We start from the raw sequence: 27,058 nt of genomic DNA, 5'->3' as shown, positions 1-27,058 counted from the left end.
CACGGATATATTGTTTGCCACGTAAGCTTGATTCAACACCTTCAGCAAAGCGTTCCGGTGTGGCTCCGAATTTAGCAGCAGAGATAAAACCGAGATTCGTGCTGGTTGCTTCTTCAATTATTCCACCACATTGTATTCACTGTGTTTGATAAATTTCAAGAACTCCTATGCTTCCTCCTCATCCACAGGCTTTTTAGTTTCTTACACGGGTGGAATTTCTTGCTCGACTTCGGCCTCATGCATCACTGCTTTCCCTTTTTACTTTCAGTCACTGTTATTCTTCACTGGTTCGACCTCTTTCGAATAACATCTTCCACTTCGGGTAAAACGACCTACCTCTCCAACATCTCCAGTTATGGCTTTGAGCTTTTCATCCTCCGGTGTGACGATATTGATGTCATATTTCCATGGTACGGCTTTGTCGTCCTTGTACAGGAAAGGAGACGGTACTTCGATTATCATTTTTGGTTTCACCGGCTCTTTCGTCGCGTCGTAATAAATTACTAACGATCGATCCGCGCTATAAGGGAGACCTGATGACTGGTTGTCAGAGGTGCATACTTCTCTTTCATTGGTCTCTTCCCTCTTGTTAAGGACCTTAATCTCCTTATTATCCATCCGGTCTTGAAGTAACCTTTTAAATTCCTCACACGACATTCAGTCGTGTCCTACAATTCCATGAAAATTGCAAAAACTTTGACCTTCTTCTCAAAGAATTCTATCGGGGTGACAAAGTAATCCTTTCTTAACCAGTACCTCCCAGATTTTCTGCAGAGGCGTCCTTATTTCCGAAACACATCTTCTGACTTTCCATTCGTCCTCTTTCCCCACTGTGCTCACATTCCCTTCAGCATGGTTAGGGAACGGGTTCCCAATTGCGTTACTGGCACTATCGAACCGTAGGATACCCGCGTCAATGAGTCCTTGAACTCTTCTCTAAAAGGCTAGGCAATTCTTCGTGGAATGCCCCTGGTTCCCCCCGTGGTATGCACAACTAGCGTTTAGATCGTACCACTTTGGGTATGGAGGTTTAAGGGGTGCCATGTAATGGGGAGAAATCAGTTATTTCTCCAAAAGTTTTGGGATAGGAGTAAATTACGGTCTCTCGGGATTAGGCCTTACTGGTCTTGGTTCGTTTCTGGGCTGGCTTTGAGCGGGTACCGTGTTTTGTGGGAATGTGGTGACGGGCCTTTGGTTGTTCGTGGCGTATACGGGGTAGGAAGAAGGGGGTGCTTGGTAGTAAGGGGTTTGAGGGGGATAATAGAAATTTAGAGGTGGATAACTTCGAGGTCGGGGTTGGTTTGGATATGGATTAGGGGCATAACGGCTTCCCATTCCTACCATGTGGGCTTTTGGTTCTTTCTTCTTCATGCGTGCTACCCTTCTTGAACTTTCTTGACCTTCTATTTTACCATTTTTGACGGCGTTCTCTATAAGCACACCGGATATCCGCGAAGTCTTTCGTGGCGCTTTCCACTAGTTTGTCATAAAACGGCATTTTTAAGGTTTTGATAAAAAGGACGGTTATCTCCGTTTTCGTTAGTGGGGGTTCCACTTGGGCTGAGACGTCCCTTCATCTCTGCGCGTACTGTCTAAAAGTTTCTGACGGCTTTTTCTCTATCATTTGTAAAGTCATCCGATCAGGCACCATATCTGATACATGCTTGTACTGCTTACAGAGTGCCGACGCCAAGGCTTTCCAAGATCGGATCCTTTCCTTACTGAGCTGGTTGTACCACCGAAGAGCCGATCCTACTAGACTGTCTTGAAAACAATGTACAAGTAGCTTATCTTCGCTCACGTAACCGGTCATTTTTCGACAAAACATGACAAGATGTGCTTTTGGACATCTTGTCCCATCGTACTTTTCGAAATCAGGCACCTTGAACTTCGGAGGCAGGATTAGGTCAGGTACCAAACTGAGTTCTTTAGCACCTAGTACCGAGAATACTTGACTGCCTTCTATTACCTTGAGTCTTTCTTCCAAATTCCTATACTTCTCTTGAGCCTCGTGATCATCTATTTTCAACTTGGCTATTTCGACTGGATCATCTAAATCTGGAACTACAAGATTGGCAGGGGTTGCTCTGGGATTTGACATAAATGTTCCTTGCCCTAGATGAGCAAATGGCATAGGTCGTTGTTCCAAGCCAGTGGATTCCCCTTGAGTATAACCTCTTTGTGCTACGTGGGCATGTGGTGGAGTAAATCCTGAGGGATAGAGTGGATGCTGGTTATGATTAATTCTTGATTGAGGTTCCATACTGTCGGGGTTCTGCATGGGTCCTTTTCCTTTGACCAAAACTGATATCATCTTCATCATTCTAGCCATTTGATCCTTTTGTTCAAGTGATTCCTCTCGAGATCTTACTATCAAATCCCTCGTTTCTTGCTGTGACTTAGCCAGTTATTCCTATAATTCCTGTAATTCCTTTTAGACTCTTTCCATCCTTTCGATTCTTTCATTGAACTCAGCTTCCATTGCTTTAGCTTGTCGACGCGTTTTATACGAATGGCGAGGTTCCAGATTTGAAGTGTTGCAACTGCGAATTATATGATTCTAACCTTAGCGAATGATTATGGGATATGTATATGCAATGAATGGATGAATGGATGTAGAAAGAGGCGTTGATTCCAATTCAATATCATTAGAAGAACTTCACTAAAAGAAAAATTTCTTTACATAGAATGGATGATTACATATACGACTTCACCCTAATGCCCAAAGTCTTAACTTTCCTAAGAAGCCAAGCTAAGCTTCGGCCTCGGTCTGATTCCGACTCGTACTTTAAGCTTAATATATCAGCCTGAACTGCCAAGGTTTGCAAGTGATCAGCTATCTCCCGAACCTGAGTTATAACTTCGCCCATAACATAGTCTCTATCTCTAATCTGGTTTTGAGAGTGGTGAAGCTGTTCTCTATAATGGTCGTTGTTTGTCTCAAGAAGTTCCACTCGAATTTTTCTATCTCGCAGTGCGGTCTTGAGTTCTTCTATTTTCCCTTTCAACTCTTTGATCCTGCTCAGACTAGCCTTTAGCTTAATTATCGAATTATGGCTACGATGTTGCTGAAGTAATCTTTCCAATTCAGCCACCCGAGGTAGTAACTTCTCCTTTTCGTTTTGGGTTTCTAACAAACTCTTCTTCAAAATGTCCTCTCGTACTCGGGCATCTTGAAATCTTTTATCCCAATGGTCGGCTCTAGTCTTTTCCTCTTTAATCTCTTGACGCCATTGCTCTGACGTTTTACCTAATCCGGCAGTTTTTATCGTTATACGAAGTTTCTTGTAATCGGTTTTCAGACTATCTAAATCTTCCTCGGCCTTGTTCTTTCCTTTCCTTAACTTCTCGGCCTCTAGCTTATGGATATCGACGTCTAACCCCAACTTCATTTTATCTTCTTCTAGCTGCTCTATCTTCTTCCCCAACTCCGAGTTTCTTTTCTCAAAATCTTGCTTAATGATCTCTAACTCGGATGGGATGACCCGTAAATGCTCCTCTATCGATTGTGTGTTCCCTTGATTCTGCCTAGGGATGTTGTCGTTGACTCTCCTACCCCACCACTATTCATACTCGGGGGTCGTCATCGGGCCTGCAGTGAATTTTTTCATTCTTCGAGTTTGGTTCCATACATTTGATATCTCGCGAACCCTCTTTTTATAATTGTTGTCTTTATAGGGGAACTCACATTGTGCCAACCTTTGTGTCACCGGTATAAACTGCCTTGATCGATACTGCCTTAACACCATCAGTGAAGCGTATCCAATGGATCCCCATATTCCAGCGAGAGGGACCCAGTCAAAATCACCGCACTTATATAAGATCTCGTCAGGAATCAACCACGGAGCCCTCCATTCAACGTCTTCGATCCGTAAATTTTGGAGAATAGTTATCCACCTCTCTTCGGAGATGTCGTCCCGCCTCGATGTGGCCACTAATTCTCTTAATGGGGAATAATCCTTAGAGAATACCCGATAGGAGACCTTCTCCACCTTCCAAAAATGACTGTGGAACCAAGCCAAAAAAAGCTGTGCGCAACCAATAAATCTTCCTTCGCCCGCTCTCCGGCATGTATTCAAGGATCGAAAAGTTTCTGCTAGGATTGCCGGGACGGGTGTGGTACCTTTATCAAGTCGATCGAATAAATATGAGACGGCTTCATCTATGTGTCCAAGTGCTTTAGGAAAGACGATCAAACCGTAGAGACTTAAGGCAAAAACATCAACCCTTTTCTTTGAATCCGGGTGCGCAAGAATAAAATCCCTCAAATTCCTCCAAGGAATACATTTACTATCCCCTTTTTGCTTGATGCGGGCTGCAACCCATTGCTCGCTCATCCCCGTGATATTCATCAATTTCTTCAAAAAGGGAGGGACATTAACAGGTTTTTAATAGGCCCTATCAGCCTGAATCTTCGGGCAATTAAGTAACGCCATGTATTCCTCCACCGTAGGTACTAAATCAACTCCTCCGAAAGTGAAGAAACTGTAAGCGGGGTTCCAAAATTACGCGAGGGCCCAAAACAAGTACTTGTCCACCTTTACATCGAGCAAATAGGGTAGGTCACCGTAGTTACAGTAAAAGAGTTGTTTGACTTCGCCATTCCAACTATTCCATATATCCCTTAACTCTTGCAGGTCGTTCTGAGTCACACTGATGCGAGTGAAATCCCACAACTCTGATTCATATCCCTCGGTCAAACTATCTCCTTTCTCCTGTTGCGTTCTCTCAGACCACACTCGGACGACCGCATTATCCTCCATTCTATCAAGAAATCCTTTTTCCATGCTAAACCCTTCTAATTAGTAACCGAACGTAAATCAACACCCTTTTATGATGAAATGTCATGCGAAAATGATCAAAATATAACAAGTTAGTATTATATACAAAGAATAGAATTCAAAGCAAATAGTGAGTAAATAAGCACCTAATCAGGTAACCACTAGGGTTTGGTGTGGTTCTACCTAGGGTAGGCTCCTAGGGCTCATTACATGTCGCTTGGTTCTAAAGTAAAGGTACCTGAACCAGCAGATTCCTCGATCCTCACCCATTATAGGTTCATACAGACCGAGTTTGATTCAGGGGAATACATTTCCCTACGGCTATACGGAGGTGAAAACCCCACGAAGACGCAGGTACGGATGTATCCCGAAAGCGATCCACTATCCTATACGGAGGTGAAGACCTCGCGAAGGAGTAGTTTTTCACTTCCACTTAAGAGGGTGAAATTGACCAATAATGCGATGTGATATGCAAAGATACCTTAAAAAATTAAACCACTTAAAGCAAGCATATTATGAAAAGAGTCGCGAAAATAACAGACAACATGCAATGCAGTAAATTTAAAATCGATTTTCAATTTTTGACAAAAGACAAAAAAATAATCAATTTAAAGCTCGACTCTCGAATTCCCCAGTGGAGTTGCCAAGCTATCGAAACCATTCTTTTGAAAACGGGGATCGACTTTGTTTGAAAGTGAAAATTAAAACGGAAGTCGCCACCAATCTTTTATCAGGTGTGATCGGATCACCTTTGTTTTAATAAATCAATTTTAGTTTACTAAAACAGGGCCTTTGGTCTACGAAACTTGAGAGAATGAGTTCGGGAGTCGGTTACGTGCGAGGAAGGATTAGCACCCTCGACACGCCCAAAAAATTGGTACTGAATTGATTAGTTAGTGCCTTAATGTCGAAAATTAAAAATCGGGAAGGGACTTGAAATACGATCTTTTCTATTAATACTGATTTTAAAATTATTGAATTAGCTTAAATCGATTTGTTTAAAGATTTCCTTATCTCGAGATATCGGAGTATCACATCCCATAAGTTAGGACACAATACCATGAATTCCCGAGCACAAGGTCGTCTTTTAATTTAAATTGGAAATCCGTGCATTTCAAAACTCAAAAGGATATTTAGCTATTTAGAACCAACAAGAGAACCGAAACCCCGTAAGTTAGGGCACAATTCTTCGATGTTCAAAAATGCGAAACATTGCCTTATTTATTGAAATTAGTAAAAACATGAATAAAAATCTTTAAAGTAATGAACAACAGAATGATATAAAATAGGCGGGAAACAAAAATAAACGAGTTGGAAATACATTGAAACAAATAATAAATATGACAACAATATTAAAACAATAACAATGCATGCGATATATTAAACGTAATAATAGTATCCAATGTGAAATAAAAACAATGAATATATACATAATAAAGATATTAAGAGTATGTACGTAAAATATATATATATTTATAAATAGTAATAGTGTTAGAAATATACTATATATAGTGTTTGAAGTATATACATAAAATAGTGAAAATATAACTAGTAATGTTAAGATATATATAATATATACATATGTATAAAATAGATATAAAAAAATATGTACATAATATAGTGTAAAAAATACATACATAATATAATTAAAATATATACATAAGATAACATGTAGAAAAAAATATATATAAATAATATAGTATTAAAGATATATACATAAAATAGTATAATATATATATACGTAATATAGAATTTAGAATATACCTAATATATTAAAAAAATATATACATAATATAATATTAAGAAATATAATAATAACAAAAAAAAGAGTGAGAGAGTGGGTGATTTCCGGCCACAAGGCCGGCCACCGTCCGGTCACCGGACCGCCGCCGACCACCGTCGGTGCCACCGTACACGGCAGCCGGACCTCAAAAAAAACTTTTTCGGTAAAAATGGGAAAGCTTCCTTCTTTTATTTTTACTTTCGTATAAAAGAAACAAAAAAAACTGAAAGGAAAACAATAAGCAAACAAAGAACTTGAAACGAGAATAGACCAAGAAACCTCTTTTGCTTTGATATTTGATTAATCTCCAAAAAAAAAAACTAGCCTCTCCAAAAACTAGCCTTTACAATAACTCTTCTCCTTGATTACTCTCAAAAAATCTCTCAAAAATCCTTTACAATAACTTTCTCTCCCAAAACTTCTTCCTCCCCTAAATACAAAATATGATAAGGCTTATATAGTCATTTACAAAATATTTTTTATTGTTTATTTCTTCATTTGTAGGTACAAGTGGTGGTGGAGCAAGTGTGGCTAATGGAGTAGGTGGTGGAGCAAGTGTGGCTAGTGGAGTAGGTGGTGGAGCGAGTGTGGCTAGTAGAGTTGGTGGTGGAGCAAATGTGGCTAGTGGAGTTGGTGTTTTTTTTATTTTAATTTGGGCTTAGGGTTTGGGCCATTGGGGTTTTGATGTAAATTGGGCTTTGGATAGTTAAGATTTTTGGTTTTGGGTTTAATTTTGGTGGGTTAGGTAAGATTAAATTGGGTTTTGATGTAAATGGGTTAAAATTGACCTACAACATGAATCATATCCAGGTCAAGCTTAAATTGAGTTTGCATTAGATATATTGTTTTTTTTCAGTTTTAATTATTTAGGATTTATTAACATAATTATTATAATAAATGTCAATAATAAAGGTAGAATGATCTTAAAGCAATAATAAGAAAGGAAAAAAATAAGAACACATAGATTTTACATGGAAAATTCTTTCGGGAAAAACCACGGGTAGAGGAGGAGAAATTCACTAATGTTGAAAAACGAATGATACAAGAGGAGTTTCGACTACATCTATATAAGGGTTGAAAAATCATGTTCTAATCAAAGTCAAATAGAAGAAGAACAGTTCTATGCGGATTCAACTTGTGTTGTATGATTCGTCCAGCGGAGTCTCCGCCCTCACACTCAAGTCACAATCTTAGTCTAGTTTTATGCTTAATAGGGATTTGCGGTAGGCTCTGACTTTACCCCTTCGCCCCCTACAAATTTTCTTATTTTTTCACTGTATTTATTTTTTTAATAAATGACTGAACTTAGAGCATATAATCTTTAAAAATAATAAAAATGAAAAAGATAAGATAAGAATAAAAGTCAAAATTATCTATATATGTGTGGTTATATATTATATTATATGTGGATATAAGGGCGGTTCGAAAAGGGAGAGAGGAGTAAATTTTGACTTGAAAAAAATTCCAAAGGACGAGTTAATGGGCAGTTACAATAAGACGCAGTTCGACGTGAGGCTTTTGGGGGGACGAATTAAAAAATAATTTTTAAAATTTAAAATATTATAAAAATTCTAAATTTTATATTTTTTAAAATATTATAAAAAATTTTAAAATTTAAAAAATATATAAATAAAATTAAAATTTTAAAATTTTTCTGAAATAATAATTTTTGGAACCTAAATAAGTTAATTAATGATTCAAGTTTACCATACTAAATTATTTTTTTATTATTTTGCTTTGAAAAAGTTTTCAAATATATACGACTTTAAATTTATGTGTTATAACATAAAATTAGTTATACTGTAACAATTTTAATTTAACATGTTTAATTTTTTAATTTAACTCGAACAATTTCACTCGATTCAATTTGACTCAACTTGAATTTCATTTCACTCGACTTGATTTGAAAAAAATTTCAAATCGAATTAGGATGTTAAAATAGGACTCGTCAACTTGATTAACTCAAAAAACTTTCACTCGATTCGATCGAACGCTCATCACTAATCAATAACGGCAACAGATACAATATTTCGAAGTCAGTTACTATATTTGAGTTGTCGATTGTCCGTTGTAAACAAAGGGGAAAGAAAGATAGAAGTAAAAAAAAAGGGCTCAAAGTACTAAAACAGTTACTTTTGTTTCCCTCTAATTACATTTTAGTCACTTATGTTTGAAATGTTACGTTTTAGTCACTTACGTTTTCGTGTTGTAACATTTTAGTCACTGACTCGTTAGTTTTCCTTAACGGTATAATGGTAAGATGATGTGGCACGTTAAATCATAATTTCAAACAAAAATTTTAGGTTAATTTATACAATCGATCCCCGTAGTTTTTCGTTTTGAGTAATTTATTTTTTTTTCTTTTATGTTTTCTTAACTTCCTTTCTTTTTCTTTCTTTTCTACTCTTTTCTGCTTCTCTCTCTGTTTTCCTCCCTTCTCCATTTCTTTTAACGTAATTTTCCTATGTTTTATTTTTTGAACAATTTAATTTTTTCGAGTGAAGCAAGCTTATGGACTAGTTTTAACAAATGGAAAACATTGAAAAACTACGTTAAAATAAATAAAGAAGGGAGGAAAATAGAGGAAGAAGTAGAAGAGAATGGAAAAAAGGAAAATTAAAAGAACATAAAAGAAATTTTTTAAATTGCTAAAAATGAAAAAATATAGGGACCAATTGTAGAATTTAACCTAAAATTTTCGTTTGAAATGATGATTTAATGTGCCACGTCAGCTTACCGTTACACCATTAATGGCAATTAACGCATCAGTGCCTAAAATGTTACAACACAATAACGTAAGTGACTAAAACATAATATTTCAAACATAAGTGACTAAAATGCAACCTTAGACAAACAGAAGTGATTATTTTAATAGTTTACCAAAAAAAAAAGAGAAATTACAAGCACCCATCTCTCGGATTTTGTAGTTCCTCTAAATCGAGCCTTCATCGAGAATCAGAGTCGGTGAGGAGGGATTATAATTCGAGCCAACATTTCAACGGGTGGCCAATGATAGATTAAAGGAAAAGAGAATACGAACTCAAATGAACCAGATTAAGGTGAAAACAAGATCAAGAAACGGTTTCAAACTTACAGGTTCGTGAAAATCAAATCTAGAGTTGCTGCTCAAAGTTTATGGTCTCGGTAAAAATCTTGCTTTACTTCCATCCTCTTTTTACATGTAATTTTAGTATACTTCAATTGTTTGAGATTATGAGCATTTACATATTTTCTTATTATCATATGTATGTATGCTGCCATGATTCTCTTATCATTATTATATATTTTGAAAATCTAGTGTGGAAAATTCTAAGTTTGAGAGAAATACGACTATCCCGACTTGATTTCAGGCTGCACTTAGGATGGTCAACACCCTTAACTATCAGGCTATCATATTATTAAGTTTCATTGTATACTTGACATGTTTCTATCATGGCATTTTGTATATGTATCAACCCAATATTATTTAAGTACTTTTTTGTGAATTACAATAACAGGACAAAGCCTAAACAATTAACGCGACTAGTTCGACTCGAATCTAAGCCATACCTGGGGCGATGAACACTCTTGACGATATTACCATCACATGAGGTTTAAGTATTTATTTTTTTAACATTAGTTTCACTATAGGTTCTTATTATATCTGTTATTTTTTATACAATACCTAGAATTATCTATAATCTCTCCTTAACCCTTAAATAGGAGGATAACGCGCTTCAGCCTACTAAAATTCATGCTCCTACAGTGGCAACAATGCCAATGCCAATTGAGTTAAGACTCAATCTGCATTATTTAAGTATTTATTCGCTTATGATTAATTGGCATTAAAATTATTTTTTAGAAAGGGTTGTGTTTTTTTTAAATAAAAATAATTAGGCAACATGATCGTTGCTAAAATTACTAGATACAATCTCGTTTATTATTCTTAATTTTAAAATGTCATTCATACAATTTTTTTGTGTGCTCTAACCTTCTTTATACGTAACTGACTCATCATTTTACTTTAGTTTTTTAATGCAAATCCAAAATGTAAACCCAAAAATTATCTTTTGAAGAGATTTTCATATTTTTTTAAATAAAAAACTAGTGTTTTTAAAAATTAAAATTTCATGTTTTCTCAAATATTGTCAATCTAATTTTTATTTAAAAATGGTTTTGAAAATGGTTGAATTATTTTATATATTTCTAATAAAATTTAAAATTTTTAATGAATTTCTTAATTAATTAATTAATTAATTAATTAGGTTAAAATGTGTTATATACTTTTTATCATATTTTGAATTTAGTCCCACTACTTTTATCTCAAGAAATTTAGTTCTTCTACTTTTCAAATTTAAAAATGTAAGCCTAATTGTAAACACTGTTAAACCTTTTTTTTGTTAGATTCAAGTTCGATATTTTTTTATTACATGACTACCAAATGAGTATTTGTTAAATTCGAAAAGCAAGACTAGCGAAATTTATAGAATAATTTTATGGTGACATTAACGATTTGACTTGAATTTTAAAATAAAATGTATCGGGAATAAAAAGTAAAGGGACTGAATTCTGTATTTATAAAGAGTACAAAGATTTGGAGCATATTTTAATTATTGTTGAATTGGTCAAACTAGAAACGATGATCTAACTAGTTCAACTACCTATTCGATTCTTAAAACACTGATTAAGGGTTAGTTTTGTTTATTACTAGTGTATCTCATTATTTTTAAGCTTATTATTAGATATTCTACAATGGAATTAAAAAATAGTTTTATTTTATTTAATATAGTATATATTAATTTCACATAATTTAGAATCTTATTATAGATTTTAATTATATATGATCTTTTTGATACAATGCCTAGAATTACTCATAGTCCTTTTCAACCTATAAATAAAAGGATAATGCGCTTCAGTGTACTTGAACCCATGTCCTCTTATATTACCAACAACACCCATTTCTCTAAATAATAATTAATTATAAATTTATTTAAAATAAATAAAAATAATATATAATAAATTGATTTATTTGGTTTAAATTTTAATTTATTAAATCAATTATAACCAATTTCCACTCCTCCTTAAAAATAACATCACTTGATTTAAAAAAAATTATTTTATTTATTTGTTTATAAAACCTTTAATAAATTCACATAATAGTATTCACTAATACAAACTCAAACAAATATAAACCAATTATTTATATCCATTAAACTTAGTTTTTTTTTCTTTCTATTTTTGTCTTTTTAAAAAAAAATTATATTCATAAATTATATTGGAATAAATTCGAATTAAGCAACGAACAATAATGAATAAAGAAAATTGGACATAAATATTTATGTGAAAAAACTTCTCTAAAGAGGATAAAAAATCACGAGCAAATAAAACTTCACTAAAGCGGCAAATAACCGAAGAAGGATTGTAATATGCAGAAACAAAAACAAACTCGAACCCAAAATACAAATTTCTCACGAAACTCTCTCTTAATTGTGTTGTTCAATCAATCTCTCTAGGGTTGCTAAAAGCCCTGTTTATAGGTTGAAATTTGTAGGCTAATCTAATTAAAATATTCCCAAATTTATTAGAGTTCAACTGAAAAAAATAACAAAATTTAACTAAAAGAAGAAACTTGATTTAGTAGGTAGCAAATAATAATACCAACTAATTTAAACTTTGTATTTTATTCGAATTTATTTTAATATATACAACTAAAAGGAAAATAAAAGAAGTTATATAAAACAAGGTCCAAATTTACTTCAAATTGTGGCCTTATTTATCCATTGAAAATAAAAGATAAGAAAAAGAAATGAGGAGTGGTAGCTTTCATGCATGTACGTATCAATTTGCTGACTTTCATAATTATACTTATCATCTATATAAAATTATAACAAAAAGGGGTAAACTCCTAAAATAGTCACTATAATTTCCCTCATGTTATATTTTAGTCACTTATGTTTGAAATATTACGTTTTAGTCACTTACGTTAGTGTGTTGTAACATTTTAGTCATTGAGCCATTAATTATCATTAACGGTGTAACGGTAAGCTGGCATGACATGTTCAATTATCATTTCAAACAAAAATTTTAAATTAAATTATACAATTCCTCCTCATGTTTTTTTGTTTTGAGCAATTTATTTTTTTCTTTCATGTTTTTTTAACTTTCTTTCTTTTTTTCCATTCTCTTTTGCTTCTCCCTCTGTTTTTCTCCCTTCTTCATCTATTTTAATGTAAAAGAAATAAAAATTAAATTGCTTAAAATAAAAAAATTATAGGGACCAATTGTATAATTTAACCTAAAATTTTTGTTTAAAATAATGATTTAACGTGCCACGTCAACTTACCATTACACTGTTAACAACAATTAATACTTAGTGACTAAAATGTTACAACACGATAACGTAAGTGACTAAAACGTAACATTTCAAACATAAATGACTAAAATGTAACTGAGGGAAACAAAAGTGAGTATTTTGATAGTTTCCCCTAACAAAAAGTTCAAAACTATTTTTATTTTGCCATTAGTCCTTATCTAATACTTATATTTAGTTAAATTCTGTCATTAGTCCTTGTACTTTGTGAAAAATATGGTTTTAATCCATGTACTTTTATTTGGTTATTTTTAGTCACTATACTTTTCAAATTTTAAAATTTTAGTCCTCACCAAAAAATAACGGTTAAATTCTTTAAGTAAAATTCTGTTATTTTTAAAATCTGATGTGACAAATATATCATCATATATGTAACGTCATGTCAACTCATTATTTCCATATATTACTCACCAAGAATATGTTAACAACTGTCATTTGTATCAAGATTGAAATTTCAAAATTTGAAAAGTATAATAACTTAGAATGATCCAATTGGAAAAATAATGGACAAAATATATGACTGTAAGCATAGTACAAGACTAGTAATTCAATTTAAGCTAATGAATTTAATTGCTATTGTTTAAAATTTTAAATTTTGAAAAATACAGAGACTTAAAGTGACCACTTCAAAACTATAAGGACTAAAATTCATCAACTAAAAGTACATGACTAAATTTACAACTTTCACAAAATACAAGGATTAATTGTAGAATTTAACCTTATATTTAAACACTTTAATGGGTTACTGTCACCCTTAAGCGGATCACTAACCCAATTATGGAAATATACAAATATCATTTTTTAAATTATAATTAATATTATTATGAATTGTGGTACCAACTTGGAAATTTCTAGTATAGCCTCTATCGCATGTGAATTACGCATTTAATATTTAATTAGTTTTTTAAAATATTGTATTTTTTATTATAGTAATTGACATAAAATAATATTTTTTATTTAAATTATTGAATATAACAAAAATATATTAACTTTTCAATTCAAACTTTATAATCGAAGAACGATTGTTATTATGATAAGGAAATCAACCCTGAATGGTTCAAAGCGGTGAGCAAAAATAGACAAAAAAAATCGAGCATTCACCAAATTAGAGAGAACGACAGCAAAATCATCTTTAAAATCACTTATAAAACTAAGATTACGTGCATAAACAATACTAGAAAACGTGTTATAAGAGGAAATAAAAGCTTCTAAAATTGAAGATTTATTAAACAATAGAAAAACACAGTAAAAACATATAAAATTTAAGATAAAACGGGTCCAAATCGACTCGTGAAATCATTTATTTATTTGGAAATACTCTCAAAACATAAACAAATTAAGAAGTTGATGAAGAGCCACCCACTTTCCAAAAAAAAACTAGTGGTGACCGGTGGAGTTTTAACGAACGACAGACACATTCATCTGTCCATCACAATTTGTGAAAAGAATAAAAATACCCATAAAATAGATCAATAAAATCACAATTTTTTCCTTATAGTTTATACTTAGATTTCTATTCAAATAATAAATCTATATTAAAATTAGCATAACTTTTTTTTTCATCAAATTTTTAAAAAAATAAATTATAATTATCACAATTTTTTCTTTATAGTTAATAATTAGAGTTTTATTAAAATAATAATTCTATTTTAAAATTAAGATAACTTTTTAACTAATAATTGTAATTTAAATTCTAACTAATTTTAATTATGTATTTATCACAATTTCTAGTAAATTATAATTATTTTTAAATATATAATTATCACCACTTTTATTTCATTTAAACTTTTTAACAAATAATTAATATTATAATTATTTTTAAACATGAATTTAATAATATTTGTAACATAAAAAGTATTCTCAACAGTTCAAAAGTTTTACCAGACTCGTGCTTTTACATATACATATATAATTATAAATTATATATATGAATGATGTTACTTTGTTAATAAAATGTATCTTTGAAAATTTGTGCGTGACTAATGTCATGATTGTTAGAAACAGACTGATTAATTAAATCAAGAAACAATGGTTCATATGGATCAAGCAGCGTTATAAAACCGAAGAAAGATTAAACTAGTAAAAAATCGATTGAACTGAATAGAAAATTAGTAACTAATTAAAAACACGAATTTTAAGATATGCAATTTTGTTGTTACAACTTATAAAATGAAGGTTTATGTTTCCATTTTTTATTTATTCGTGTTTATCAATTTTTTATATTTTTAATGATTTTTTTATTTCACATAAATCGAGCTAATAATTTAGCTTATTGAATAAAAAAACTGATGATTTGATTGATTTAATTATCAATCTAGTTAACGAATTAATTGATTCAACCATCACTACAAAAGAGTCAAAGCATGAGAAGAAAAGCTAATACAGGCGGAGGTGGCTTTGCCTGAGGGGAGTTGCCGACGGTGGAGAAGGTGGAGGAGAGGATAAGGTTGGTAATGGAGATGGGTGGCCGTAAATGCATTATTTGTTTAGAATAAGAAGTATTAATTAATTAATTAAATTTCAAATCCTGATTAAAATAAATAATCGTTTGCTTAACTATAATTAAGGCTCGAAAGGGCCATTCCAGTAATTATGCCAAATCCATGGGCCCTTTCTATACGGAGAGACCCAAAAAAAATTTTAAAAAAAAAACCCTAGGTAGCTGCTTCTTTAATCTTAAAATGTTTCGATGTTGTGTTTGGGGCTTCAATTTCGCTTCTCCTCCCTCTTTTCTCACCTATCATTCAAACTGATATTTTTGTAATAAATTAAATTAAATTTTTAATTTAAAAAAAATCCTTTAGCCTCCTTTCATTTTCCCTCAAAATCCATTTCCATTCGCTATTCGTTATTCGCTATTTCGTCCATGCCTAAGACTAAGAGGTGATTCTTCTTTTTTTCCCCAATCAATCCCCCTTTTATTGATTACCAAATTTTCTGTTTCAATTTCAGCAAATTTTCGTTTTTTTAATCGTTTTTTGTTATCGGGTATTTGATGATGATTGTGATGATAGCTTTATATTTGTTAATGATTCTGTATTTTTTTGTTTTTTTCGTGGTAGCAATTTTGAATTGAACGCTTTGACTGTTTAGTTGGTTCTTTTTGGAACTTAAATTTTGGTAATTATGAAAATACTAATTTTCTGGAATTCTTGATTGTGGGTTTTTATTGATTTTTTTTTCTTATTATTCAGGGTTCTTTGTAAGTTCTTTGCTCATGGAGCATGCTTCAAAGGGGAGAATTGTGAGTTTTCTCATGATTGGAAGGATCCACCAAATAATGTAGGAAGTGCTCTTTGTGACCTTTCTGTTCTTTATTTACCTGTTGCTGATTAAACTTAATAGTTGCTTCTTACTTGGGTCATTGTAGATTTGCACATACTATCAGAAAGGAATCTGTTCTTATGGTAGTCAATGCAGATATGAACATGTGAAGGCATCTCAAACGGATTTATCTGCTTCGTCTTCATCGACAAAGCCTCGTCAATTTGGGGTCTCTGGTTCTGCTCCTTTAGGTCCTTCAACGAGTACATATCGTGGTTCCGTTGTACTCCCAGCTACTTCTGGCGAGTTTCCTGGTTCTAATGGAGGCTTCCTACCTCCCTCAACGAATCAAGCATGGCATTTGGAATCTGGGCAACAAGATCTTTTGGATGATGGTGATGTTTTGCAGCCTAGGAGTGCTAATCTAGTCGAACGTCCTATTTGCTCATTTGCTGCAGCTGGTAATTGCCCCCGTGGAGATAATTGTCCCCATATTCATGGAGACTTGTGTCCCACCTGTGGAAAACATTGTTTACATCCTTTCAGAGCTGAGGAAAGGGAGGAGCATATAAAAATGTGTGAGAAAAAGCAAAAGCACCTCGAGGCATTGAAATATAGTCAAGAAATAGAATGCAGTGTGTGCCTGGATCGTGTTCTCTCGAAGTCCACAGCAGCTGAACGGAAGTTTGGGTTGCTCTCGGAATGTGATCATCCGTTTTGCATATCCTGTATTAGAAATTGGCGCAGCAGTTCCCCGTCCTCTGGAATGGATGTCAATACTGCATTAAGGGCTTGCCCAATCTGTCGCAAGCTATCGTACTTTGTCATTCCAAGTGTCATTTGGTATTCAACTCCAGAAGAAAAGCAGGAAATCATCGATAGCTACAAGGCAAAACTGAGGTAATGCCTCTGCAGTTTCAATGTTTCTTTTGTTTCCTACTTGTACCACATGAATTATAATTTTGTTTAAATTCTTAATTGTACTTCTACAATTGAAGGGTTGTTTAGATGATCCGTAATATCTATCTTAGACATATAATATTTTAATCTTCAGGTCAATAGATTGCAAGCACTTCAACTTCGGAAATGGGAACTGCCCTTTTGGTACTAGTTGTTTCTACAAGGTAAAAATTGTCTATTTTATTCAGCTTTGTAAAATGGAGAATTTCTCTTTCTTAGTATTTCCAAATTTGCATCCTTTAATATCCCATCAAGTATCAACTATAAGCTTTTTAATGTGATTTTATGTTAAAATTCTCTATTTTCCTGCGTGCACTTTCCTCTTTATGGTTGTTCCTCACCCTTTTTTCTCACTTTGTCACTATGGTCGTGCAATCTATGAGCTGTTTCTTCTTAGCCAAATCTCAACCAAGATATCTACCGGTTTGGACTTTTATCTGAAGAGGTTGGTTTAGGAGTAAAAATATGTTTTTATCTCAACATCATTGGACAACAACAATCTTTGATCTCAATTTCCTTGAATAAAACTGCTGTTAATATTCAGTAAGAAGAATAAGGATGAATTGGTGGGTGATTGGTGGAAAACTAATTGGTAAAGCAAAGATTATAATTATGGAATTATAACTTTTGTACGAGGAGTAATTGTCAGTAGACGGCTACTGATGATAAATTTAAGAATTTAGTTATAATTTGGAGGCATTTCGCTTTGTTTATAAGGGTTCTTTATTCCTGCCCGCTCTATTTTTCACTCCCTTTGCCACAGATACATGCATCACAGGAGCACTTGCAATTTTCACAATGCTTTTAAGATTTTGATTCTCTAATCTCTAAGTTGACTTTAATTTTAATTGATAGTCATTGATAAAAAGTTTACTTTTGAGGATCGAAAGAACATAAGCAGAATATCCCGTAAGTCTACGAAGTAGTACTTGGTGATATATTTTGGTTACTAATCTTGAAGCTAGTAAGCCAATAGGAAAATCAGGATATCTATGGTGCCTTTTTACCAAAATACTCTTCTATTGTTCTATTAATGGTGCTGCTCTTGAAATCATTCTGCAAGTGAGGAAAAATAATTCTCATGTCAAATTGCAAGTTTCATCTGGCCAAGCCCAACTGATTATTAATCTATTCTCAATTTTATGTTGCTTTTTAGTTCAAAAACCCTTTTAGGCCAGTGGTGCCTTTTTTGCTTCCATTTTTGTGATATGTAATGCATTGGGATTCATAGATTTTATTTATCCCGTGTTTCTGCTTTCTTATGTATGTGCTACTGCCATTACTTCCTCTCTCTCTCTCTCTCTATCTATCTATCTAATTTCCCCATAAAGGGTTGGGGGGTGTGGGAGATAAAGAATGGGTTTTAGATGTCTTGTCACAGTGTCACTTCCTTTGTAGTGTAGGATCTGGTGATGTTTATGTAGACACCCAAAATCAATTTTAGCGTATTATCTCCTTGCTATTTTGTACATTTATATGCCATTTACTTTAGTCATAGAGAGTGTTAGCTTTTACGATTCGTTTAATGGATACACTTGTGTTGTCTTCCAGCATACGGTCAAGCCAGGCTCTTATGCATGGAAATACCACAGGCCACCTCCTCGCAGATCCAATGTTATAGATATGGACTCAATTTTTGATGTCTTCGAGCACTTAATTGCAGAAGATGAAATGAATATTTTTGATGCTGAAGATTTGGAAAACGATGATATATCTATGGAGATGGCCTTATTTTTAATGCAGCTAGATTATGATTCAAGTGACTCCTCAAGTGATGAGGAGAATTTTCACTATTAAATTCCTAAATTTAGTTTTGCTCCTTTTTGCTCGAATTATGGAAATGTTGGTAGTGTTGGTGTTTATGTAGGCTACCACCGTTTTCGTTTTGGAGAATATTGATTTGGAGTTTGTTTTGGTTGTTGCTGACTGTCTTGTTATGACTTAAAACATTGTTAATTAGATTGAAATCTGGATTAAGTTACTAGAGTTTGGATTACTTTTCTTCGCTGGTTAGATTTGTTTGAGGCCTTCAATGTGGTTGGTTTTAATGCGTAAAGGCATTCCCTTGCAATCATGGGATTCGTATTAACTGTTCTTTTGATGGTTCTTTCCATGCCTTCTGCTGCATGTGTATTTTAAAAAACCTAATGGTTTTCGTATGTTAGCCAATATTTTCTCGATAAAGAAGCAAATTGTGGATTTATGAAGTCATGTCATTCAAATTATGGGCTTAAAAAAGTGTTATCTTTCACCTGTTACCATCCTTGTCCACTATATGTTTTCATTTCTCTTGATGCTGTGGTTTCCCACAGAATTTTTTTGTTTATTTTCATGGATGCTATGTATTTGTAGCATGCGTATCGAGATGGTCGGTTGGAGGAAGTTGCTCTACGGCATCTTGGAGCTGAAGATGGGCACACCGTTATAGCTAAAAATATTAGGTATTTTTGCCCCATTTCTATTCTTTTTCCTTTATTTGTATAGACTTGGCTAATAGAACAAAAGCAATATCTTCTCATTTGTTTTTGTATGTTATTTTCTTTTCGTTCTTTCTTACTATGTTGATTACCTTTTCAGGTTGTTGGACTTCCTCAGTGACTTGCACATTAGGTGAATGTTCACAACATCTACTACAATGTAAGTTTTATCTTCAACACTGGCTTTTCTTCTTCTCAACTACTTCCGAATTTTAATAACTGATACAGATGGCTACATAGACGAATTGTACATTCAAGTCACTCTTCCCTTTGTATAAGATGATCATTTATGAAGATCTTGAAATTCAGTAAAAGTATCATGGAGTTCCTTGTATTAGTAACAGGATTACATTTTGCTCCCTTTACTCAAATGGGCAAATTAGTCCTTTTGTTAAAAATTCCATTCATTTCCACAGTTAAAAACTGGTCCTTCTATATTAACATGAGTTATACATGGCACGCTAGGTGTAATTGTTTGATTATTCTGTCAGCTATGCCAGTTTTTAACCGTAGAAATTGATGAAAAGGATCGGTTTGCTTTTTAATCTATTGTACAGGGATTAATTTTCCTATTTTTTTTAAAGGGGGCAGAGTGCAATCTGATGCTTAGTACAGGGGTCTTCATGGTGCTTTTACCCTTGAAATTCCAATCATTTCAACGATCTTACTATACATATAATAGCCATTTTGAAAGCTCCAATTTCTTGTTTCCAAGATGTATCTATATATTTTGTATGGATTTTTTTGCATGCAGGATTATATAAATAATGCAAAGGACCTATATGCAGCTTTGATGAAAAACTTTCTTGGGTTTCTAGTGTTGCACTCTCTTTGAAAAAGGTAAACATCTAACTAGTTCATTATTTCTGGTAATCCCGCGTACGGTATAGCTCGAGTGATTAATAGTTCTAAACATTTCTTTTTTAAAAAAAAAAACCCAAATTGCAGGATTTTGCTGATTGGAGAAACCAAAGGTTGGAATCATGGGAGCATGAGGGGGTTTTATGCAATAAACTGCATCTAAAATATTAAATGAAGTAGTAAAAAAAAAAAAAAAGAAAGATACTATTTTGGGGGTGAAAATGCTGATTGATGGATAGAAATGTTTTGTTGAAGGGTTTGGAATTTTAGTAGCCAATGGTGATTAATTTGAATAATCAAATCAATGTGTGGGTGGCAGTGTTTTTTTATTGTGCATGCTTCCCTCAAATCAGTGGGACACTCGGAACTGTATTCTCGCTCTATATATATATACATATATATCATTGATATACATGTAGGAATTATATACGTATGTAGGGGTTATGCTGTGTTGTGATATGATGCTCAGGTGGGTGGTGGTGACGGTAGACTTAGAGAATGCATAATATTGAAAAGCGTAGCTGAGAGTTTAATAATCTGAAGTTTGTGTGTGTGCTTGATGTTGTACATGTAATACTGTTTACATATTTGACTTTATTATGGAATATGAATACAATCAAATATACGTTAGCTAATTTGTCACCCTCTTTCAACATTTCTTGTCATAACTTGGACTGAATAAATTTGCAATTTTCTTCTATTTCAGTCTTGTGGCATAAATGTGTTCAAGTTCACATTTTTTTTGTGTCAATTAATAATATATTTATATATTTTTTTTTAAAAAGTATATAAAGGCATTTAAACTCACTCTGCTAATCAAGTAAATGTTAGCTCAACAATAATATGAAAAATATATGTAAATTTAAACAAGGTTTTGATTCATAGATGAAAATTACAGTAGTGAAAGAACAATCAACCCATGACAGGAAAATGCCTTTGGCCATAAAAAATTTCAAAATATTATCAGGACCATATTTTTTTTTCATTTTTTAGATCATTTTTTTCTATTTTCTTTTTTCTTTATAATATATATATATAAAATGAGAAGTCTAACAAAAATATAAAAAGAGCAATGTCAAATAGCTTCCTCCCAATCCCAAATCTAAAAACTAGACAGATAATTTCCCCTCCCCTCCCACACCCAGAAATCAATGCCTGAAATAGCAAAATTTTCTTTTGGAGAAGACCAGTTTTGCCACTTCTATTACATGCACGTATATATATATGTATCTCCATTTGTAGACATGTCTTCCCAGGTGTTGAAGAATCATCGCGTTTGCAATTTTATCCTCATCCTTTGATCCACATATGATACTCTCTTTGTGCAATCAATCCATTCAAACATTTCAAGGTGAAAAAAAAACAGAAGGAAAAATTAACATAAAAATTGAAAACTGATGCGACCCCCCAGAGAAGGAATGTGAGACTGCGGTAGCAAACCTCTTGACTAGCGAGTAGCATTCCCTTCTGACTTAGGTTCTGTTCGGACATAGGTGAGACTGCGGAAAGTGGGAGAAGAAATGTTTGTCCCAGTGACGGCGTCGGTTGGGGTGGTGGTCGTCTGAGCATCACGCTTCCATTGAAAGCTTCTGGCACCGGGTTTAATTGGAAGGTGAGGCCTAAAAGCACCTGGCATGCCTCTGGCAAATGAAGCTCTACCAAACCTTGCTGCAACAAATGGAGAGCCCCGAGCTACACGAGGCCATGTCATGACAGGAGCAGCGGCTTCTTGAGGAGCTGAACTTTTCTTCACGACCTTTGGCAAAGGAAATCAAACAGGTTGAATTAGTCGCTTTATGTTTTGGAACAACAAACCAATATGCATGCTATGAAATTGGTAGAAATACAATAGACACCGAGCCCGAATCATTTTAGGACGGTACCAACCTCACGGTCCAAGTTTCCTATAAGTCCAGCAAAATGAAATTTTGCTTTTAACATCTAGAAAATAGACAAGTTCTGTCATGTGGGACATAGAAGATGGAATATTCATACTGGATGCATCTGCCGTCTCGGTAACCTTTCCTAGCACTCATATCTAATAGTATTTCCTAGAACTTTTTACACACTGACAAGATGAGTAATTTCCTCAAAACACACAGAGCCGATGGATCCAAGACTCAAAACACGTTTTGGTCCAACATAACATCAATGGATCAGGTCTTCCAATAAGCAGAAACTTCAAGAGGCTGGCTATATTGAAATATAGAAAACTTGCTACAGGCCCGCTAACATTACATTATATTGTATTTTTAATAACCATCCAGTGACAGCCAGGTCATAATAACAGCGTTATGGCAACCATTGACCCAAATCACGAACCATAATAACATAGAGTTTCCCAGAAAAAGTTCAAGACATTACATAATGATAAAATTTTACATTACTAGGCATCTAAGTCGAAACAAAGTTCCAGATAAGAGTAAAATATTTATCACACAAGACTCTCCCATGAACTCCACATAAGCTAACAATAGAGAAATATCAAAATATGCATGGCCAGTTACAGAGAGAAACTCGATGAAAGGTTTAATAAAACAACAGACAAGGATTAAATACCTTAAGAATCCGTGACATGAATGAGGTACCATCCAGAGACAAAGCATTGTCTGCTGCTTCCTTCCGTATGAACTCCACATAAGCTGACCTGTGTACACATAGTACCTCGGTAAAATAAAATGTTTTCCAGGAGAAGGCAAATCCAGAACAAGTATTTCAAACACCTTACCCTTTCGGTTGCCCCGTTGCCGCATCTGTAACTATAATAACTTTTAGCACGTCTCCAAACTTGTTAAAATGTCGAGAAAGACTGTCCTTGGTAGCAGCAAAATGAACCTGCTTATCAATGGTTACAGTACAATATATTGTCAAAACTAAGGGAGACATATCTTCTTTCTACACTAAAGAGAGAATTTCTGTTTCTTACATTGCTTACAAAGATGGTTCGAGAATCAGCATCCTCTAGAGGACGAGCAGCAGCATAAGAAGCTGCAAAATGAAAGTAGCAATTTAAATAAAAAAGGTTAAATATGCAAGGAAAAAAATCCAACAGAACAGAATAAAGTTCTTTAGCACAGCAATTAAAAAACAAAAAAGACATAGGTTGCAGTACACAAGGGAATTCCTTATCCAACACATGCAATATCCAAATAATCAATCCTAACAATAGAAGACAACTCACCAGAAGAAGGCTGCACTGCTTTCTGAGACAGTTCTTGGTCGTAAGCAGCACCTTTTACCTAAAATTAACAACAAAAGTAAATTTCAACAGCCCCAGTGCAAAGAATAAGAGAGAGGAAATAATATAGGTTAGAAAATCCTACATTTCCATTACCAACATTAACTGGGTTGCCATTCTCCATCAACCTATGATTAGCTTTGTTAGCAACTGCTTCACTCTCTGGAAGAGATTTTCGGCCGTCCAGTTCTGAAACTTCCCTTGCCTCTTGATAATGAGGTGGTTTCCAGGTATTTACATTGACAGAGATGTTAACTATCTTACGAGAAGTATTTGTTGCTATAGTTGATTGATTTTGATCTTTGTTCCTCGTTTGCAAGATTTCATCATCCTTAGCTACATTATACTGCACCATAAGTGAATTATCACCCTTGTTTCCACCTGATCTACCGGTATGGCCAGTATGAGACTCATCCATAACTCCATGGCCAACAACATCAACATCACCATACCATTCATTGTCAGACAGAGACTCTGAAGCCAACCCAGTCTGACTTTCTAAAGCAGTTACGTTACCAACATGTCGACCAGCATACTCTTCTCTTTGATAATATGCTGAATGGGTTTTCTCCAAAGGCTGGTTAAGATCTCCATATTCTTCATCCTCAGTAAGAGACTCTCTGAATTCTGGATGTAGGTCACGGGTCTCCAAAACATCCATTCCAGGACCAAGCCTGTCAAACACACTTCCTGCATTTTTTACCTTTGTCACATCTTCAGCAGCTTCTGCCACAGCCTTGATCACTGTCGCCATTGGATTTGGCACTCTTGCAACAGACTGAATTCTCTTAGGACGAGCTGGCAACTCTCCAGAAGATGTTGACACAACAGATCGAAGGCGCTTGGAAGATGGCTCCTTTGCTGAAATAGGTGCCCTTGAAGTTCCAACTGCATCTCGCACAGCAAACTGAAGCAACCGCCTAGGGGCATCAATGTTCATCTGAGGAACTGCTTCTCTCTGCAAAAGGAGTTCATCCATGGATCAGAAGCTAGCCAAATGAATGAAAAAGGCATATATTGGCATTTGGCACAACATGAAACAGCTATACAATGTACACAAATATTTCATTAAGAAAAAAAACCTTTTGAATTATTTTCAGAGCAGAAAACAGAAGTATTTAATGACTGACATGTCACTCTCAGGATAATTAAGAAATTTATCGCTACAACAGCCACTCTAAACGTCTAAAGCATTTCCATTTAAGGATATATTTTGTCCAATGAAAGGAGAACAATTCTTCTTAATTCTAGCAAATGGTAATCAACTAATTACGGATAAGGAACCTAGAAATTGAAACCTTTATAGGTTGTCGGTCATCAGGCCTACTCCTTTTCTTCTGAGTAGGTCGAGGAGAGGTAGATCGTCCACGGCTTACTTTACGACTGGATTTTTCTTCAAAACGAATATTCTCAACCTCAGAGCTCCGAAGAGGAGGTGGTTCAGCTGCATCCCTAACTAGTCCCTTCCAATCTCTGTTGTGCCGGTTCCTGGGAAACTTAGTAGACTTTCCTCTTTCAGAATCAGTATCCAACAGGTGAGACTCAGCACCAATAGACTGGTTCCCCAAAACAGTTGTTCTGGTTCCTTCATCAAGGTGAGGTTCCCGAGAAGGAGCATATAGATCCAAATTTGAAGCCAGATGATCCCACAACCTGTTCATAGAATATAATATATATATACAAAAACACATGCATATAAGAAAACTAAAAGTATCAGATATAAGGATAACTTAGGGCTAAATCCCAACAACTATGATTATAAAAGCACTGACTTTCCCCAGTAGAGAAAGTTGGAAAAATAATATAAATACCAGGAGACAAAAGAATCGCTGTCATCCCCAAGAAAAACATTCAACTCATTCATTGCTTCGTCTTTACGTCTTCCATTTCTCAATAAGACAATCACATATTCCTGCCATTCAAAACAATGAGAGAATGTGATTAGACACCAACAGAAATATCTGATCTTTCACATTTTCTACAAGATTTGCAAATTTGTGCATTCCGACTATATCAGATTTCAAAGATTGGAAGTAAAACATGCATCAGAGCACCACAGAAAATACTTAAAGGTTAAGAGAATGATAAACAAAGTACAACTAACGAGAGATACATTGTCATGGAAAAGATTAAAGACAGATATTTAGGGCCACCCAAAATCCACATAGCGATGAAATCTTAAGCAAAGAAATTAGGACAAGAATCCTTTTAATTCCTCAGACGTTCAGTACAAAAATTATCACCAGGCTAAATTCAATTACTATTCAGATTTTTACGTTTTAGCCCTAGCTAAAGGAAAACTTCAGCCTGTGCTCCTCAATCCGTTGTTTTAACCAGTGCCACAAGCCCTTGATAATGACAGAGAACATGAAGATAAAAGGAACAAACTATAGTAGTTTTAAGAATTCAAATTCCAGCACTTAAAAACATGCAATCATTATCCAATTGAATCGAAGCAAATTCCAAATTCTCAACTACAAAAGCCCAAATACAATATAAGCTAAATCTCGAAATAAACCAAAATGCAGAAACAACGCTATGATCAATGCAACAATTCAGAGATTAAAAGAAAATTACAACATCCACAGATTTTTATAAACAAACGAAAATGCATAAAAATCATATAAATCGAAAATTAAATAGCTAAAAAGGGAGAGAAAAATAAAGTACCACAAGAGTATCATCAGTGTAGTCACCCATAAACTCCTTGAGTTTCTCCTTGACTCTATCTTTCAACTTGGCTGCTCCATCTCCGCTAAAATTAACTTTAAATGTCAAATCATCAACTCGATCCACGCTGCCCATCTTCATGCGATTTCCCTTTCAAAACCCTAACCTAACCTCTAACAGATATAAAAGAAAACCAAAAGCAAAACAAAAAAATGGATAATCCGCTATTCCAGAAACCCTAACTCCGGGTGTTTGCAAGCATCGAGAACAGACAGAAGCAGCGAACGAATTGGTGGAACGCGGTGGCGCGTGAGAGGATAGGGATGCCTGCAAGAGAGTGTGGGAAAAAATCGGGTTTCATGGCATAGGAATCCCCCACGATCGTAAGAGGAGGCTTTGAGGGGGTTAAAGAGATAAAAATAAAAAGAATAGTATTGAGAGGATCGAAATAAGGGAGATGAAGCAAAAACATAAATGTGCGTTTCGTTTCTCTCTTTTTTCTTTTGGTGTAATTATTTAATAGTCCCTGTACTCTTTAAAATTTTATACTTAATCCCTCTGCTTTTGAGGTGTTCATGGTCGGGACTGCTTTTGGGCTTAAATTTTTCTCCGTTTTACTATTTAGAAATAATTAAAAATAAATTTATACATTTTTATAATTAAATTTAAATAAAA

The 27,058-nt window shown here is 34.1% G+C and overlaps 2 protein-coding genes across 4 annotated transcripts; one reads left to right on the top strand and one right to left on the bottom strand.

Moving 5' to 3' along the window:
- Positions 1-15,563: 15,563 nt before the first annotated feature.
- LOC107926225 (putative RING-type E3 ubiquitin transferase C3H69) lies at positions 15,564-20,887 on the top strand. Of its 2 annotated transcripts, XM_016857014.2 has the most exons (8): positions 15,564-15,796; positions 16,108-16,195; positions 16,284-17,077; positions 17,232-17,301; positions 19,490-19,578; positions 19,715-19,774; positions 20,369-20,454; positions 20,563-20,887. In XM_016857014.2, the coding sequence occupies exons 1-6, from the start codon at positions 15,780-15,782 to the stop codon at positions 19,749-19,751; spliced, it is 1,095 nt and encodes a 364-aa protein (XP_016712503.2). In that variant the 5' UTR covers positions 15,564-15,779; the 3' UTR covers positions 19,752-19,774; positions 20,369-20,454; positions 20,563-20,887. The 2 variants fall into 2 exon arrangements, with proteins under 2 accessions (XP_016712503.2, XP_016712501.2); XM_016857012.2 differs by lacking the exons at positions 19,490-19,578; positions 19,715-19,774; positions 20,369-20,454; positions 20,563-20,887 and adding an exon at positions 18,689-19,118 and having other exon boundaries at positions 15,583-15,796.
- A 445-nt stretch (positions 20,888-21,332) lies between these two features.
- Positions 21,333-26,848, bottom strand: LOC107926185 (uncharacterized). Of its 2 annotated transcripts, XM_041075633.1 has the most exons (10): positions 26,384-26,844; positions 25,525-25,625; positions 25,012-25,366; positions 23,799-24,671; positions 23,657-23,714; positions 23,402-23,463; positions 23,204-23,310; positions 23,035-23,122; positions 21,916-22,231; positions 21,333-21,793 (listed from the first exon to the last, which is right to left on the bottom strand). In XM_041075633.1, exons 1-9 carry the CDS (start codon positions 26,522-26,524, stop codon positions 21,923-21,925), a joined length of 2,094 nt encoding a protein of 697 aa, XP_040931567.1. In that variant the 5' UTR covers positions 26,525-26,844; the 3' UTR covers positions 21,333-21,793; positions 21,916-21,922. The 2 variants fall into 2 exon arrangements, with proteins under 2 accessions (XP_040931567.1, XP_016712469.2); XM_016856980.2 differs by having other exon boundaries at positions 21,333-22,231; positions 26,384-26,848.
- Positions 26,849-27,058: the final 210 nt, after the last annotated feature.

The sequence above is a fragment of the Gossypium hirsutum genome, chromosome A08 (genome assembly GCF_007990345.1).
Source record: "Gossypium hirsutum isolate 1008001.06 chromosome A08, Gossypium_hirsutum_v2.1, whole genome shotgun sequence".
Lineage (NCBI taxonomy): Eukaryota > Viridiplantae > Streptophyta > Magnoliopsida > Malvales > Malvaceae > Gossypium > Gossypium hirsutum.
This window is presented reverse-complemented; position numbering and strand designations above follow the sequence as displayed.

Coding starts and splice junctions, on each gene's coding strand:
- LOC107926185 (XM_016856980.2), bottom strand. CDS start 26,524: ATGAAGATGGGCAGCGTGGATCGAGTTGATGATTTGACATTTAAAGTT. Junction 25,367..25,524: donor AGCGATTCTTTTGTCTCCTG/GTATTTATATTA, acceptor TTCTATGAACAG/GTTGTGGGATCATCTGGCTT. Junction 23,123..23,203: donor GCAACGGGGCAACCGAAAGG/GTAAGGTGTTTG, acceptor ATGTGTACACAG/GTCAGCTTATGTGGAGTTCA.
- LOC107926225 (XM_016857012.2), top strand. Junction 17,078..17,231: donor AGCTACAAGGCAAAACTGAG/GTAATGCCTCTG, acceptor TTTAATCTTCAG/GTCAATAGATTGCAAGCACT. Junction 17,302..18,688: donor GTACTAGTTGTTTCTACAAG/GTAAAAATTGTC, acceptor GTTGTCTTCCAG/CATACGGTCAAGCCAGGCTC.